General features: G+C 34.9%; 1 protein-coding gene across 9 annotated transcripts in view; it reads right to left on the bottom strand.

Moving 5' to 3' along the window:
• Positions 1 to 19268, bottom strand: part of CSNK1G3 (casein kinase 1 gamma 3) — a 108586-nt gene that overhangs the window by 68798 nt on the left and 20520 nt on the right. For all 9 annotated transcript variants that reach the window (XM_026507844.4, XM_026507846.4, XM_044387354.3 and 6 more), the window contains exon 2: positions 4273 to 4700. In XM_026507844.4, the coding sequence (XP_026363629.1) occupies positions 4273 to 4450 (178 nt within the window). In that variant the 5' untranslated portion in view covers positions 4451 to 4700. The remainder of the gene's footprint in view (positions 1 to 4272; positions 4701 to 19268) is intronic.

Here is a 19268-nt window from a genome sequence, read left to right as displayed (position 1 = left end):
CTCTCCCTCTGGTCTGTGTTGTGTGAAAAAACAAAAAACAACCACCACCGATTTTGCTTAATACCACTATATTCTAGAATCTCTTTGTTACAGCATCACAATCTGTTCTTTAACATTTCTCAGTTAAGCACCATAATATGGTTCAGCGAGTAGCAGGAGAAAATCAATAAGCATAAAAATGATGCATGCACTCAAATCTGCATATTTATTTGATATATATTGTAAGGCCTGCAGAATTTTCAATAAAACAATTCTTAAATAAAAGCAATCAAACAAGAAGAATTATGAACGATATAGAAGAAAAGAAACAAAACCAAAAAGTTATTGAAACTCCTGTGGTATACGTCATTATGTCTAAAGTTACAATAACTCACGTCAGATACAGTATCTCATAAAGCTATATATAACAACCTTGTTCTGTGTTATGTGATGGTCAGTCAGGGGTAGCCACGAGAGGGGACATAGAAGAGGCTCAGGAAAACAAAGTTTATTATCCTCACAGATCCTAGACAGGGAGTCACAGGAGAAGTATCATGTTTTGATCAAGTGATGAGAGACAGAAACAAAGGAAAGGGAGCTTGTGCCAAAGCCTTTATTGGAGTTTCTGCAAAAAGCCAAGGCAAGGCAGTATCAACAGTTCAGGATTACCTAGTTTGAATAATTCTGGTGGCAAATAATTCCAGGGTCTTTGGGTTATATAGATGGTCTCTCATGTCGTACCTAGCCATGGGATGATTAATGAAGACTGCCTCCTAGAATATACAGGCCAGACAGAGGAGGTATGGCTCTGGACCAGTTACTCTGCAGATCAAAGGCACGCTCCCAACTGAGTCCTCTGCTATCTCTAAGAACTTGCTAGCCTCAGCAGGAGTAGTCTCTCCCCAGGCAGAAAGATTTTTTTAAGATGTCAAAACAGAAGAAAAATGGAAAAATATATACAATAGAACACTGTATTTTAGCTAGCTATGTTTGTTCTCATTCAGTGCCTATCAGTATTTCTAGGGGTTTCAGTTGACTGTCTAAGCTAGACACAGATCTAAAATAGGAAAAAGGCAAGCCTTACCACCAATACATATAAAGATAAAATAATACTGAAAATACATTAATTCATCATTTTACAATTAAAAAAACAAATAGAAATGTATTATCAATTACTTGCATGTAATTTAGGTTTTTTACAATGTTTACCTATTTTTTTAAATCTCAAAGCATTTGGATAGCTTTATGTCCAACTTTTTTTTTTCTAAATAATTACCTGTAAGAGCAGTTTCAACAGTGCATAATACCTGCAGCATTCGAAAATGGCAAGGGAAAGGTATTTGGGGTTATATGTGGAGGTACAACTTTTATTTAGTGCCCAAGAAGGAAGTTCTAAACAACATGAAGTATTTGGAACAATCCTCTACCAAAAAAAAAAAAAAAAAAAAAAAAAACCTGTCTAGCCCAAAATGCCAATAGTATCTCTGTTGAAAGTTACTTACCTATAACATGTATACCTTATATTCTTTCTGACACAATATTAATCACAAAAATTTTAGGGCCAGGAATCAAATATTCAAGATTTGTCTATTAATGTTGTTTTAAAGAAAGCACTTTTAGAATCCAAACCAGCTTATAACATTAGCATGTTTATCCAGGTATATAAAGAATGATGCTTTGAACAAATTTTTTTATACAGAGAAATTATCTGGGGCCTTTAAAAAAGGAGTAAAATGCTGCTTTCTTTAGTATCCTATCAATAAAAAGGAATGAAATGAATAAATTAGCTATATAAGTATAGATGTTATATATAAATATGCATAGAACACAAATACAGAGTACAGATCATACATTTAAATAAATAAATATATACAAATATACAATAAATAACCATAGACAGATTAGATACAGATACACAGCCAGGTGGATGATGGATGGATGGATGGATGGATGGATGGACGGACGGACTAATAAATCATTTTATTCCTATCCCTGATTATTCACAGACTGCAAAAGAAAGGGGTATTTTACTGCTTTTTCACTATATGTAGCATATACAGTTTCAGTATATGGTACACATAGTTTTCATATTGCCACAGTGAAAAGGGTCAGCTAGATTCATTTTGTGTGTATACAAACACACACACACACACACACACACACGGAGGTATACATACACATAAATGTGTGTGTAAACATGTATATATGTAGTTATTTTAGAATAAATTACATGAAATCACTTTTAAATAAAAATGGCCAACGTACTACAGTCATATCCACAAAGAGGAAGAATACAAATACATACATATAAAATAATATATACCTGTAGAGCTAATTTATACATATAAATTTAAATAAAAATACATACAACGTGACATCAATTTAATTGTAAAACAGAACAGATATCTTGATATATCTTTTAAGGAAGCGGAACAATCATTGTTTTCCTAAAATACGCGGGTACAGTGCTGGTCCTTTTACATTATCATCTAAATTCCATCTCCACAATAAACTAGGAAGTAGAAATAATTCCATTTTAAAGTTGAGGAGTTTGAGGCCCCAAGTGGTTACTTGACTTGTATTTTCCATAACAGCGGGGACAATTTTTATATTTTTCCAGTATTACCAGTGCCGAATCATGCCCCCAAATGACAGACATGCAGTACATTTTGGATGGATGAAGGGTGCTCAAAGGTACACAAGTAAATAACCTCGTTTTTCTAATTTCAAAATCAGAAACAGTTTAAGAATTTCAAAATATGAGGGGTAAAACATTCACCCTTTCAAATATGTGAGTCCCTACTGAAGTGCAAGAGTCTGCCAGACACATCGATCACAGCTCTTTACAAAGTATGTCATTGCCTTTTATTGGCTTGCTCCATGAAAAGATTTAATGCACATTAGCAACACAAAATAGTATTAAAATGAACGACTAACTACAAATTAGGGTGTTTTACAAGATGAAAAGGAGAAGTAATTGAGTAGATAAACATACAATTGGATTTAGTTCTAATAAGTGGGGCTGTATCTAAGGAAAATTGTAAAGCCAAGTTTTTCCTTTTTACAACGAAGTTTCCATTACTGGTGGTCCATGACCACAGCCCTCAAGGACTTCAGTACTGACGCCCATATAACATGCTTCTCTGTTCTTATTTCCCTTCATTTAAGATAGCCGTATCTCTACTGCACTAGCAGTTAAAAGCCTAGATTTTGGTCCCGAATCCGTCATTAAATTGCTGTGTGACATCTGGCAGGCAACCTTCCCTCATTGAGTTTCAATTGCCTTAACTGCAGACTTAGGAGGTTTAATTACACCAATGTTTACCAAATCGGCCTGATTACAAAAATAAACTGAATCAGTACTTTGCGTCCCTTGTTAAGAATACAGATTTCTTGGGGCGCCTGGGTAGCTCAGTGAGTTAAGCATCAGACACTGATTTCAGTGTAGGTCATGATCTCAGGGTCGTGTGATCGAGACCCACCTAGGGCTCCAAGCTGGGCATGGAACCTGCTTAAGATTCTCTCTGTCCCTCTCCCTTTGCCCCTATCCCCACCACTCCCACTGGCTCTCTAAAAAAAAAAAAAGAATACAGATTTCGGAGCCCCACCCTGGATGTACTTGGTTAGGGAGGGGGTAGTGATGGAATTACAATGTAAATTTCGTGGAGTATTTTTTTTTATTAGGTTTATTTATTTGAAAGAGAGAGAGAAGGGGGGAGAGGCAGTGGGAGAAGGAGTCTTAAGCAGACTCCACGATGGATGCGGAGCCCGACGCTGGGGCTCGATATCACAACCCCGACATCATGACCTGAGCAGAAACCAAGAGTTGGATGCTTAACCGACTGAGCCACCCAGGCTCCCCAGTTTCACTGATTTTTACGCGGTTTCAGTATATTACCTTGACTTTAAGCCACACATACCCTCTTAAAGTGATCAGTTACTACATGTTTTCAAATTTGAAAAAGTAGCTTAAATAATCATTCTTTAATAATACACCGCAAATAGCTCCGTATGGGTCCTTTTTTTTTTTTTTTTTTTTTTTCAGTTTATTGGGGCTTTTAATTTCCTTTCTTTTTCTCATATTCCAGATGGGTGATCTCAAGTAAAGAGACATTCATATACTGGGGAACTCCTTACAAATGAAAATACAAGTATGAAAGAAATTTCCAACATTTATATTCTTTAAAATTACCACAACAATTAAACTAAACAATATCATTTTCATTAGAAAGTACTTTCAGTTTAAAAAAAAAAAACGCTTCCAACACAATGGAATAAATAAAATAGTCTTACCTAATCGTAATTCTCCAAAATTGCCACATCCAATTTTTTTTCCAACTCTAAAGTTAGGTCCAACCATTAAAACTCCAGAGGACGAAGACCCAGTTCCTCGAGTGTTGTGTCCCGACCGACCACTAGGTCGTGCCATTCTATCATCTGATTTGTCCTTGTCTTTCTTTTTATTATCCATATCAAGTTTGCGGTACTCCACTTTGAATTCTTTAATCAAGACAAGCACAATGAAATAGGATATTGTGAGAATAGGTACATCACTAGGTTAACTGTACCAGGTGGGTAATTGTTAACATTCAAATTGCAGCAGGTAGTCAGTTAACTGGAGCGTGTTCATCCCATTCGTAAAATTTTTCTCAGTTGTCTTTTCAGCAAAACATGTCTTCAAAATTATCTTTTCGGTGATGTAAGCTGATATTGATAGAGAGCTAGAATATTAAGAAAAGAAAATTAGTCAACTTAAAGAATTAAAAAACATATTTTGGGGATATTAATAAGTTCAAGCAGTGGATTATTGCTATTTGTTGATTCCCACTTAAATAATCAAACCACAGTAGACTTAAAGTAACCATTAGTGTCTTTCCTATACTTTAATACCAAAGAGATATTAAAAATAAAAAATATATCAAAAATGTGCTATTTCATAAGCCAATATCCATTCACTAACCTAGACCTTATAACTTAAAACCATTTCAGTTTTTACCAGTAAGTCAATATAAGATTTTCCACTTAAAAGCAGAAAAAGAGAATACATTTTGCAAATGAGTAAAAGATTCTAATAAAAATGTCTTCCACATGTCCATACACACACACATACAAATTTTCAAAATCTTTTCAATATACATTCTCATTTGAACTTCAAATATTTATTAGAATTAAAACACTATTAATAACAAATATTTATTATTATTTACAACTATATGTGGAAATGGCCTTCAGAAGTGGTAACACAAAGAACATTCTTGCCACCCATTATGGGAAACAATTCTTATATAACATTTGAACTAGGCCTTTAAAAAAAAACATAATTTCATAAGGTTTAGAAATACTGGTACCCACCTTATAAAGTGGAGAAGATTAGTTTTTATATTTTCTAATATATACATGAAAACACTAAAGCTCAAAAAAAGGCTTTTGGAGTCTTCCCCATTCACCTTCTCTAGGAATTTCACCCATCTAACATACCTCAATTCTGCAAGCTTAAGCAATTCTCCTACTTTGTTTGAACAATATGAGTACATTCCTGTTCTTTGCAATTAAAGAAGTGACTTCAAAGCATAGTCACTAATAAGGAAACCAGGATCAATATCAAGGACTTCTTATTCTTATTTCTGAAACTGATTATAGAATGCAATCATAACAAGAGTTGAAACAAATAGTACTTTCTAATTACTTCCCAGCAATCCCCCAAATAGGCAATTAGTCCTAACACCCAATGTGTTTAAGGTGTTTCATATTAATTCTGCCATACTCATATTTTGCAGATAAAACTGTAAGCCTCTGTTTGGTATGTGTAAAACTGAATGAGTTCCACATATACTGTTTATTCTGTTTCCAAATATAACAGAATAACTGATACTGAACTTCCCATCCTGCCGTAAATAACTATACAACTGGATAAAACTTACGAAGCACCTGTTTTCAGGTACTGAATAATAGGCAGCATGGTCTGTGATCTTCGAGAAAAAGCAAACACATAAGGTGAGTCCCACCTTTACCCAAGCTCTCTAGGGAGGGATAATTTTCTGGCTATGGTACAGGGAGTTCATGAAACACAGGTAGTACACAGTGATCAGAGATCAGTCACTGTTGAAACAAGTGAAATTTGTAGGATTTGTTACACAAGGTGAGGCGGTGGTACAGTGCTGGGGGTCGGTAGTGGTAGGCAGAATATTGTGTGGGTGACAATATTCTGAAATACCTAGTAGACAATGGCTACTATGGGGTTAAATGAGTAATGAACATATTAAAGGCTGCACAGTGCTGTGAGAGCTTTAAGTTCATAAGTAGTCATGGTGGAGGAAACTCATTAATATCCCAGGAATTCAGCTGAGACACCACAAAGACCAAGTCTTCAGAGTAAGGACCATACTCTAGAGTAAAGACTACGCTACAGTGGCTCAACTAAAGCCTAAAACCAAGCCTAGATAGGATAAAGAAAAGCATCAACTAAACTCACTCCATTCCACAATGAAACTCAACATACTTAAAAAAGACAAAAGACTCAGACTCTTAACAATGTTGAATTTATAATGTCTAGCATACAATTAAAAATTACCAGACATGCAAAAAAGCAGAAATGTGACCCACAGCCAGGAAACCAAGCTGTCAAAGGAAACAGACCCCAAGATGATCCTGATAGAATTAGAAAACAGGACTTTGAAACTACTAACTAGTTGTTAAAGTCCTATTAAATTGAATAAACAGAATGGGGCAGAAAAAAATATTGGAATAAATAATGGTTCAAACTGTCCCAAATTCAGTGAAAAACATTAACCTACAAATTGAGGAAATGTGAAACATCAAATAGAAATCAAGAGCACTGGAAATCAGAAATGCATAGGTATTCATTTCCTTAAAAGATAAATTACTGATTAAATCACAAATAATTTTTTAGTGTCATTTATAACAAAAATGGAAGTAAAATATATGACAACAAAAATGGGGGGTAGTAAACATAATTGCATTATTTTAAGATTTTTATATTTGTGGGGGATGATGTGGTTCAATATTAAGTAGCCAATGACAAGTAAAGAATGTATATTTTAACACTTAGGCCAAATAAAAAAATTAATTGCAATAGGAATAACTGAACAGCTAAGACAAAACATAAAAATAATAAACGACACCTGATTACAAGAGAGAAAGAAGACATATGGGACAAAAAGAAAACAAAGAGCAAGACACTACAGTCAAAAACACACAAAGGACTAAGAAAATGGACCATATACTCAAAAGGGAAAAATTGTCAGACTGTATAAAAAAGAAACATCCAACTATATTCATCTCTATAAACAATTTCAAACACAAAGACACAAAGAGACTGAAAGTCTCTTTCAGAGACAAAGATACACTATGCAAATTGCAAGTATAAGAAAGCTTGAGAAACTATAATATTATCATACAAAGAAAACAGCAAAACAAAGGAAAATCTCCAAAGATACAGATGTCCATTTCATAATGCCAAAAATATCAATTAAGCTGAAAAACATAAAAATCATAAATACGTATGAGCAAAATAAAAAACTAAAATTAACAAAACTAAAACTAAGAAAACTAAAGGAAAACAGACCATCAAAGTTGAAAATGTTAACAATGTTTCAATAAATGACAAAATAGAAGACAAAAAAATCAAGGGGCACCTGGGTGGCTCAGTTGGTTGATGGACTGACTCTGGATTTTGGCTCAGGTCATGATCTCAGGGTCATGAGATCAAGCCCCACCACATCAGGCTCCATGCTCAGCAGGGAGTCTGCTTGAGATTTTCTCTTCCTCTCCCTTTGCCCCTCCCCCTGCTCTCGCATGTTCTCTCTCTCTAAAATAAATAAATCTTTAAAATAATTTAAAAGGAGGCAAAAATATCAGGATGTATGCTGATATAGATCTAAATAATACCATCAATACCCTGCACTTAATTGACATTTATAAAATACAACATCCAAAAACTACAGAATAGTATTTCTTTTAAATGTTCACCAAGAAAGATCATATGCTGTGCCATAATTTAAGTCTCACGTAACTGAAATATTATAGAGCACATTCTCTGATCAAAATAGAATTTAAAAAGCAATCAAAAATTACATGATGTCTAGAAAATCCTCAGTTGAAAATTAAATACACTTAAATAATGAGTTGAAAAATAAATAACATAAGAAATTAGAAAAAAACTCTAACAAAATAATAATGAAACATTAAATTTTGTAAGCTGTATCTAGATCAATGTTTAGAACAAAATCAGAAGCTATAAATGCCTACATTTAAAAATGTTTTTTAGGCAATGATCTAGGTTTTCTTCTTAAAAAGCTAGAAAAGAGCAAATTAGGTATCACTTTAAGAAGTACTTTCATAGAGCTATTATTACTATCCCATGGACTTATATGAAAATATAGCCTTACTGACTGAAAACAGGAGTCTTGGCAGATAAATGCCAAAAATATCATACCAAAAAATGGAAACTCTAGAATAAAAAGACTCATATCTGAAATGAAAAGCTTCACTGGAGACACTTAAAAGTAGGTTGGATAAAGCAGAATAAAGTGTCAACGAACATGCAAGGAAATCCAAAGAAACTATCCAGGGAACAAAATAAATAAAATAGAAAATAAACAATAGAGAAAGTCAATAAAGCCAAAATATTCATTCTCTGAAAATGGACAATAAAACTGATGACTCCTAGCAAAAATAGAAAGAGAAAATATACAGGGGCGCCTGGGTGGCTCAGTCGTTAAGCGTCTGCCTCCGGCTCAGTGCGTGATCCCGGCGTTCTGGGATCGAGCCCCACATCAGGCTCCTCTGCTGGGAGCCTGCTTCTTCCTCTCCCACTCCCCCTGCTTGTGCTCCCTCTCTCTCTCTGGCTGTCTCTCTCTGTCAAATAAATAAATAAAATATTAAAAAAAAAAAGAAAGAAAATATACAAATAACCGATAACAATACTGAAAGAAGGAACATCACTGAAGATCTCTCAAATTTTAAAAGGAAAAGGACAATTACGAGCAACTTTATGCCAATAATTTGATAACTCAGATGAAATGGACAAATTTCTTAGGGTGTCTGGGTGGCTTAGTTGGTTAAGCAACTGACTCTTGATTTCGGCTCAGGTCATAATCTTGGTGTCATGAGACTCAGCCCGAGGGCTCCAAGCTCAGCGTGTAGAGTCTGCTTGTCTTTCTCCATCCCCCCCACCGCTTTTGTACTCTCTCTCTCTCAAATATATAAAATCTTAAAAAAAGAAAAAAAAAAGGAAATGAACAAACTTCTTGAAAAAATCCAATATAAGATGACAAGATGAAACAAAAAATATCAATAGTTCTGTATATATTAAAAGAACTTTTTTTTTTTTTTTTAGCAAAATCTCTCAGATATTTGAGTGAAAGAAGTCAGGAACAAATGAGTATATTTTAAATGATTCTAGTTATGTGAAGTTCTAGAATCAGCTAAAATAAGCTGTGGTGATAGAAATCACATCAGCGTTGCCTAGGGTGTTGGGATATCTGAGTGAGGAGTAGCATGAGGAAACTTCCTGGGGGAAGGACATGTTCTACATCTTAACTGGGAAAGGATTACACAGGTGTATACATTTGTCCAAACTCATAAAATGATACTTAAAACCTACACATTGTATTATATGTCAACGACACTTCAAAATGCGACTTTTAGAGATAACCCACATTCCAAAAAATTAATGCTATATCTGAAAGATCATGTTTTTCCATCCTATAACATTACCATAAAAGTTATCTGAAAATGCTACTTTTCTTAAAGTTTATGAATATATCAGTACTTTAGATGCTTAAAGCACCTTTCTATACTTCTATACTTCTTCTATTACTTCTAGAAGTAATTTTCCTTTTGCAATCTTTCATGTTATTTTCAATACAAAGCTTTTTGTTTATATTTAATCAAATACCCAAAACACAATCTACATGTAATAAGAATTCAAATAATAAAGTAAAAATACCCCTTGAGATATCCACACCCCTTGTCTTCCATTCCACTTGCCTATGCAGAGGTAATAACCATTACTTTCAGTTTGGCGTGCGTGCTCCAGACCTTTTTTGTAACGCATACACCTACTTGTGTACAGCAATATTTATGGGTTTGCTTGTTTGTTTTACAGAAGTCCTCATGAAGCCTCTGAAGAACCAAAAGTTCGTCACAAAAGAAATAGCATATGAAAGCATTTCATCCATGAAAGGACTTTCACCCTTTTGCTTTCATACCCCGCTACCCAATCCGAACTGTAGAGGAACTAGGGCCAGCATGATGAATTGGGGGGGAGAAAGAGTCAGGAGACAACCAAATCCTTTCCCCTAAGTTCCAGAGCCAAGAGCCAGGTCTGAAAGTGAGAGGTGGGGAGACAGTGGTTGAAAGATGCAATGAATTAGCTTAAAATTGAACCTCGAAACTGGAATGGGTATTTTTGATAGCTGAAAATAAGCCCACTGCCAGAAGTGAACTTATTCTTATAAATATGTGACATGAAATCAATGGAAACTGACTAAGATATCATCTATGAGTGGCGAAAGGAGAATAATCAAAGTAGGTACATGATAACACTGGTTAGTGAGAAATGAAGCTGTTTTCCATTTTAGTCCATCCAGTTCACCACACTCAAGAAACTCTTCATAAACCTGTAATAATAGACTTTTTAGTCTTTTAAAATATTTTTACAAACTAGATTTTTTTATAAAAATACTTTCTTACTAAGGATCTCAAGCAGCGCTAGTACTTTCCCTATTAACAGCAACTATCTAGCAGTGCTTGTATCGCTTACAAGTTTGGCTATTAGCTATAGCCACAAATTCCAGCCTACAGGCTAAATCCAGCCTGTGGCTTGTTTCGTACACTGCAAACTAAAAATGGTCTTTACATTTTTACATGGTTGGGGAAAAAAATTAAAAGAATAATAACATTTTGTAACACATGAGAATCATATGAAATTCAAATCTTATTGTTCATAAATAAATTTTTCTAAGAATGATTCCATGTTAATTCATTTACATATTTTTATGGCTGCTTCATGCTACATGAGCTGAGTAGTTGTGAGAGACCATATGTGGCACACTTGTCATTTCCCACTGCTGCACAGCGCACCACAAATTGCTATGGCTGTCATGCTTTTAAAGCAAAGGACAGCGTGGACTAGGTACTTCAAATTAGATGGTAAGCACTGTGTTCATTATAACACTATACTAAAGAACACAGTATACTTGGACACGACCAAAAGCACTCACTTTCTAGTGCTGTGTAACAAATTAGCAAAAACTTAAAGGCTTAGAGCAATACACACTTATTAGTTCAGTTTCCGTGGATCAGAAGTCTGGGCACAGCTCAACTGAGTCATTTGCTCAGGGCTTCACAGCTTCATTCAAGGTATCAGCTAGGCTGCATTCTCATTAGGAGGCTAAAGCAGGAAAGAATTATCTTCCAAGCCCTTTCAGATTATGGGCAGAATTCACATTTTTTGCCACATAAAAGTAAGGGCCCCTACTTTCTGCTGGCTCTCAGATGGAGGCCACCCTCAGGTCCTATATGATGCCTTAGAGTTCCTAGAAACTGCCTACAGTTCATTGCCATGTGGGCTTCTCCAACATAGCCACTTACTTCTTTGAGTCCCCGAAAAGAATCTCTAACTCCAATTTTCTAAGAATGAGTTTTATGTAAGGTAATATGACCTTCTCTCATATCTAAGTTCCAATCTTTGTACCCTGCTCTATTACAACAGTTCTCCCAGGTCTGGGGATCCTCACTACATGCTTCCAGACCTCTTTGATGCTACCTGCCCATGGAGGATTAGAAAAAAGAACTCTTGGAACACCAACTAGTAGCAAAGACTTGGGCAAGGCTTAATTTGTCTACGCTTATTTTAGAAATTATAAAACAGGATTAGACTAGGAGATTTCTAAGGATACTCTTACATTACGCACAGTATTAAAATTGCCTGTCCACTTTGATGACAATGACTCTTATTATATGTAATTTTGTGATCTTTGAACCTAGTACATACTGGGCATGTAGGGCAGTCAACAGATATTATGGATCAATAAATGAGTTCTCTCTATCTCTAAACATTTCCAGGTTTTAGGTGTATGATTCCTACTTAGAGGCCTCCCAGCTACTTATCACCAGGCCCCCTAACATCAGGCTCTTCATTCACCTGAAACACCTCAGTGAGCCGTTATTCACATATGCTAACCAGTGTGCTACCAGGGCTCCCAAGAATCTCCTGGATGAGATGGCATTCCCTCCCCTGAATTACTCTGTTAATACAGTTTGTATTTCTGCCTTCTGTAGTGATTCATCCTAGCACCAAAGAAAAATCAGTTCTGAAAACTGAAAATAATCTTTCAGCTATACCTAACACCAACAGACCATGAGTCACAAATCCAAATGCCCAAACAAGTAAGGCAGGTAATATGTGTGAATGAATCAAGCAGAGAATAAGACCATAAGGAATACTGTGGACTACAGCAAACTAGAAACCAAATACCCCACTTGAAAGGGGCAGCTATTACTCAGTTGTAAACAGTATCATTGCCATTCAGGAATCTAGACGTTCTAACTTTTCAAGAAAATACAGAAGACTTTTTTTTTTTTTTAAATCTCTGTAGTTGCTATTTGCGGAGCACTTACTATGCTAAGTACTTTTAATAGATTAATTCATCAATTCTCACAACTTTAAGATACTATTACAATGAATCTCTATTTTTACCGAGGAAACTAAAATTTAAAGAAATTACAGTGCATGACCAGCATCATGAAGTTAGTAAGTGGTACAGTGAGAATATGATTAACAAAAAGTAGAATTCCTGAGTTCATATTCTTACCCATTTTACCTTCCTAGTGTTGTTCTTGCTAACTGTCTGACCTCTCAAAACACCGACTGTACCTTTCTAGCTGGATCTGCAGCCTGGGACCTCCCCCTTCTGCCAGACTATATTCTCAATATCTACAACACCTCGATGTTGCCAGATCCTAGTCTGAACCAACCTGGAGTATTGGGGGGGGGGGAACACACCATTTAACAAGCCCCATTCATGTACACAGGGCTCCAAGACATTTATGAATAAAAAGACCATACACACACACACACGCACGTGCACGCACACACAGAAGAAACAAGTCATTAACTTACAAAATTGCAACATGCTGTCTTCCTATGATATATATACCTTTCTGTTGAAATATTTTATTTTTTTAAGAGTTAACAACTGTAACTATGTATATCCACATCAATAAAAACACGTGGAGCCATGAAATATTGATAAACTTTTGGAAGATGGGAAGAAACGCATACACTACAGATGAAACAACGAAGGAAGTAAAGTCCCAAACTAAGTACCAGAAAATACAACAGGTGAGTAAGGAGGTCATCTGCCAGAAAGAAGTCCACAATGGCTTCCTACAGGAAGTGAGGTGAAATAGTAAGTAGGAATGAAAAAGGTAAGGGAGGCAGGGGCAAAATGGGGGAATGGGAAAATTGTTACTACTATTACTATTTCCTATGTAAAACAAAACAAAATAAAAACAAACCTCTAAAGAAGCCAAAGGAGGATCCAAAGGAGAATGGGAGAGGGGAAATTATACTCTGGCATTACAGAATAAAACCTACCCCACTTGGCATTCTGAATAATTCCTTGCCTCAAGACTGGTTCCCTGAGCACTCATTCTAATGTGGAAACTAACAGTCAATAAGCACCATCGTGTGTACATGACACCAAGAGACTCATGAACCGACAATCCAGAATTACCAAATTTGTCAAGAAAACTAATTAGACGAAAGAAAAGTACAAACAAAAAAAAGCAAATAAAAAATCTGGGGAAAGAAGATCACTCACACAAAAGAAGAGAAAAACTACAAAAAATAAAAAAAATGAGATCCTCAGAGGCTTTTGAGAAGAACAGTAACATAGAGGGAGAATGATAACGCTACATTAAATGGAATAAGCAAAGGCCAAGTGGGAAAACAATCTTAATATGTAAAACAAAAAAAAAGAAAACAAATAAAGGAAAACACATAGGATGAAGCAATCCACCACCTCCAACTAATAATTTTAAGTAATGCAGAAGACAGAGAAAATTAAGAAAAATTTTCAAAGAAAATTTTCCTGAGCTAGAGCAAAAAGGGCCCATAGAACACTAATCAGGAAAGATACCCTCTGTTTCTGGCACCATTCTTTATTTAAAACAGTCAAATTATGGAAGTAGCCCAAGTGTCTATCAATGGATGAATGGATAAAGAAGATATGGTATATGTATACAATGGAATGCTATTCAGCCTTAAAAAAATGAAATCTTGCCATTTGCAATAACACAGATGAAGCGAGAAAGTTTAAGGCTCAGCGAAATAAGTTAGTCAGAGAAAGACAAATACCAACCAAGCAACGGTTTCTTAAACTATAGCAAACTGATAGTTACCAGACAGAAGGTAGGTGGAAGGATGAGTGAAATAGGTGATACGGATGAAAGACTACACGTACCACGACGAGCACTGGGTAGAGTACGGAACTGTTGAATCACTATATTGTATCCTGAAACTAATATAAAACTGTATATTAACTGGGGCGCCTGGGGGGCTCAGTCGGTGAAGAGTCTGCCTTCGGCTCAGGTCATGTTCCCAGGGTCCTGGGATCCAGCCCCAGCATGGCATCATATCGCATCCGGTCTCCCTGCTCAGCAGGGAGCCTGCTTCTCCCTCCTCGCTCCCCCTGCTTGGGCTCATGCTCTCTCTCACTCACTCTCTCACTGTTGTTCTATCTCAAATAAATCTTTTTTTAAAAAATCTTTTTTAAAAAACTGTATGTGAACTCTATTGGAATTAAAATAAAAAACAATAAAATTTTTTAAAAAAGATCATTAACCCTAGCATACAACTTGGTTCTCTTGCATGTCCTAACAGTGCAAACATGGTTAATTGATTTTCAGCTTTTAGAATCAATCTTATCCAAAAAAAATGCAAGATAAATGTTACAGAAGAGAATATAAATTTTTCCAGCCTTGATACAACTGACAAATGATCAGCTGTTAAGGGGAAGTAGAAGTGCTAAAAGAAACAAGAGAAGTAAGAATATCTGCGCCTTACAAAGTAAAGAGTAAAGAAATAATGTAAAACGTGCTAGAATAAAACAGAGATGTAAGAATGTTATTTAAAGTATCAAAGGTAAGCAAGAGAGGAAGTAAACATAGTAACTATTCAAACATTTAAAGACAGAAGGGTAACTGGAAATTTGTGAGCTAAATTTTCATCACTGTTAATAGAAAATTCTAAGATAATGCATTTCCAAAAAAAAGACAATTTTGCTTCTTCCCTTCTAATTTGAATACCTTTTATTGACTTTTCTTGTCTGGCTGCTGTGGGTAGGACTTTCAGTACTATGTGGAATACAAGTGGTGAGGGGGGTATCCCTGTCTTGTTTTTGATCTTACAGGAAAAGCTTTCAACCTTTCACCATTGAATATGATGTTACCTATGGGCTTGTCACATGTGGCCTTTATTATGTTGGGGTACATTCTTTCTACACATGATTTCTCAAGACTTTTATCATGAATGGATGTTGAATTTTGTGAAAGGCTTTTCCTGAACCTATTAAGGTGCTCATACAATTTTTATTCTTTATTCTGTTAATGTGGTGTATTACATTTATTGATTAGCAAATGTTGAAGTATCCTTGCATTTCAGGGTTAAATCCCACTTGACCATAGTGTATGATCTTTTAAATGTTCTGGTAAATTCAGTTTGCTAGTATTGTGTTGAGGATTTTTGCATTTATATTTATTAGGGATACTGGTCTGTAATATTCTTTTATTGTGGTGCCCTTATCTGGCTTTGGCATCAGGATAGTGTTGGACTCATGAAATGACTTTAGGAGTATTACTTCCTCTTCAATTTTTTAGAAGAGTTTCAGAAGAACTGGTATTAATTCTTCTTTAGATGTTTAGTAGAACTCACCAGTAAAGCCACTGGGTCCTGCGTTTTTATTGTTGCTGCTGTTGGGAGATTTTTGATTGCTAATTCAATCTCCTTAGTAGTTACAAGTCTATTTGGATTTTCTATTTCTATTTCTGAATCAGTCTTGGTAGGTTGTTTCTACGACTTTATTTCTTCAGATTACATAATTTGTTGGCATATAATTGCCTACAAGAGTCTTTTATTAGCCCTTGTATTTCTGAGGTATTAGCTGCAGTATCTCCTCTTTTATTTCTAATTTTGAGTCTTCTCTTTTTTTCTTAGTCTAGCTAAGACTTTATCAATTTTATCCTTAAAAAAACAGCTCTTCGTTTTGTGATCTTTTCTGTTGTTCTTCTAGTTTCTACTTCACTTAGTTCTGCTCTGATCTCATTATTTCCTTCCTTCTGCTAACTTTGAACTTTGTTCTTTTTCTAGTTCTTTTTCTTTTACCTTGAAGTATAAACTTAGGTTCCTTTATTTGAGGTTTTTATTCTTAATATAGGCACGTATCACTACAAATTTCCTTCTAAGAACTGTTTTTGCTATATGCCATCAGTTTTGGTATGATGTATTTCTGACAATTCTACCAAAAACTGTTAGCTATAATAAACAAATTTAGTAAAGTTACAGGACACAAAAATCAACATACAAAAATCAGTTGAACTTCCATATACTAACAACTAATGCTCTGAAAAAGAAATTATGAAAGCAATCCTGTTTACAATAGGATCAAAAAGAATTAACTACTTAGAAATAAATTTAAACCAAGGAGGTGAAAGACCTATACACTGAAATGTGTAAGACATTAATGGAAAATATTGAAGCGGCACAAATACAACAAAGATAGGCTATGTTCTTAAATTGGTAGAATTAGTATTGTTATAATTATTAAATAACCCAAAGTGATCTACATATTCAATGCAATCCTTATCAAATTTCCAAGGCCTTTTTTCACAGAACAGAAAAAAACAATCCTAAAATTCAGAGAACCATGAAAGACTCCAAATACCAAACCAATCCTGAGGAAGAACAAGGTTGAAGGCATCACACTTCCTGACTTCAGTCTGTATTACACAACTACAGTAATCAAAACAACATGGTATTGGCATTAAAAAAAAAAAACAAAAAAAGACACAAGAATCAATAAAACAGGATGGAGAACCCAGAAATCAATAATCAATCCATATATGTATGGTCAACTAATCTTTGACAAGGGCACCAAAAACATAAAATGGGGAAAGAACAGTCTCTTCAATAAATGGTGGTAGGGCAACTAGATATCCACATGCAAAAGAATGAAATGGGATCCCTATCTCACATCATTCACAAAAATTAATTCATAATGGGCCAAAGACTTAAATATAACACCTGAAACCAGAACTCCTAGGAGAAAACAAAACCAAAAAAATCTTCCTGACACTAGTCTTGGCAATGATTGTTTTGGATATGATACCAAAAGCACAGATAACCAAAGTAAAATGAACAGGTAGGACTACATCAAACTAAAAGCCTTCTGTAGCAAAAAGAAACTATCAATGAAATAAAATGACAACCTATGGGACGGGAAAAAATATTTGCAGATCATATGTCTGATAAAGGGTTAAAGTCTTAAATACATAAGGAACACATACAGCTCAATAGTAAGTAATGTGATTAAGAAATAGGCAAAGAATCTGAATAGCCATTTTTCCAAAGAAGATATACAAAGAGCTAACAGGTATACAAAAAAGCTCCTTGACATCCCTAGTTATCATGCAAGTGCAAATCAAAACCACAATCAGATATTACTTTATATCTGTTAGGATGGCTATTATCAAAAAGATAAGAATTAGCCAATGTTGGCAAGGATATGGAGAAAAGCAAACCCTTGTGCACTGTTAATGGGAATATAAATTAGTACAGTCATTATGGAAAATAGTAGGGAGGTTCCTCAAAAAATCAAAAATAGAACTACCATATGATCCAGTAATCCCGCTTCTGGGTATATATCCAAAGGAAACTAAAATAAGTATCTTAGAGAGATATCTGCACGGCCATGTTCACTGAAGCACTATTTCCTAATAGCCAAGATACGGAAACAAACTAAATGTCTGTCACAGATGAATGGAAAAAGAAAATAGTCTATACTCAATGGAACATTATTCAGCCATAAAAAAAGAAGTAAGTTCTGCCACTGAGACACCATAGATGAACCTTGAGGACATTATGCTAAGTGAAATATACCAGAAAACACTACAGGGAATCCTAATTTGTAGAATCTGAAAAAAAAAAAAAGGTCAAACTCATAGAAATAGAGAACAGCAGATGCCAAGGGCTAGAAGAAATGGAGAGATGTAGGTCACAGGGCAAATGTTCAGCTATAAGATCGGTAAGTTCTGAGGATCTAACATACAGCAGGGTGACTACATTGTATTGTATTTTAATAATGCTGTATTATATATTTAAAATTTGCTGGGAGTAGATAACTGTCCTCACTAAACACACACACAAAAGAAAGGTAACTGTGTAATGGATTTGTTAATTAACTTGATTGTGATAATCACTTTACAATGTGCACAAAACATCATATGTACACTTTACATACAATTTTATCAATTATGCCTCAGTAAAGCTGGAAAAAAATAAAATTAAAAATAGAAAAAAAATTTTAATTTGACATAAGGGGCACCTGGGTAGTTCAGTCGGTTGAGCATCTGACTCTTGATCTAGCTCAGGTCTCGATCTCAGGGTAGTGAGTTCAAGCCTTGCGTGGAGCTCCACGCTGGGCATGGAGGCTTCTTAAAATAAAATAGTTTGGCATAGAATCAAAGAGAATAGTATATGCATATTATTTTAAATTACAGAAGTAACTACCTAAAGCATTTAAACCTGAAATAATTAAAAGTTCTTTTAAACATCCTCAGATTCTGAGATAGTTTACATAAGGAGTTTGGGAGAAAGGACTCTAGAAGCAGACATGGGAAAGTTTATAATCTATATACTTAAATAATAAAGTCTGTGAAAACTTACTAAAACGTGCTTTTCAGTTTCCCAGTATTCCTTCGTGAAAAATATCAAAATGACCCATCCTTTAAATACCAAATTTTCTTTTATCTATGATCCTAATTAAACAATCCTTTACAAAGCAATCTTTTTTCTCCTTTTATGACCTAATGACAGGCTTTTAATTCTTCCTCAAGGGAAAAAAAATCAAATACTAGAGATATGAGGCGAGACACTATTAGCTTTACATCTTTCTCTATTATTTTAATATTCTAGCAGTCATTAATTTAATAAAAATGTTAATTCTACTATGAATAAATAAGTAGCCTTCATGCTAAAATTACTA

Source organism: Ursus arctos, unplaced genomic scaffold (assembly GCF_023065955.2).
Source record: "Ursus arctos isolate Adak ecotype North America unplaced genomic scaffold, UrsArc2.0 scaffold_5, whole genome shotgun sequence".
NCBI classification, from domain to species: domain Eukaryota; kingdom Metazoa; phylum Chordata; class Mammalia; order Carnivora; family Ursidae; genus Ursus; species Ursus arctos.
Note: the sequence above shows the minus strand (reverse complement) of the source record. Positions and strands in the feature narration are given on the sequence as shown.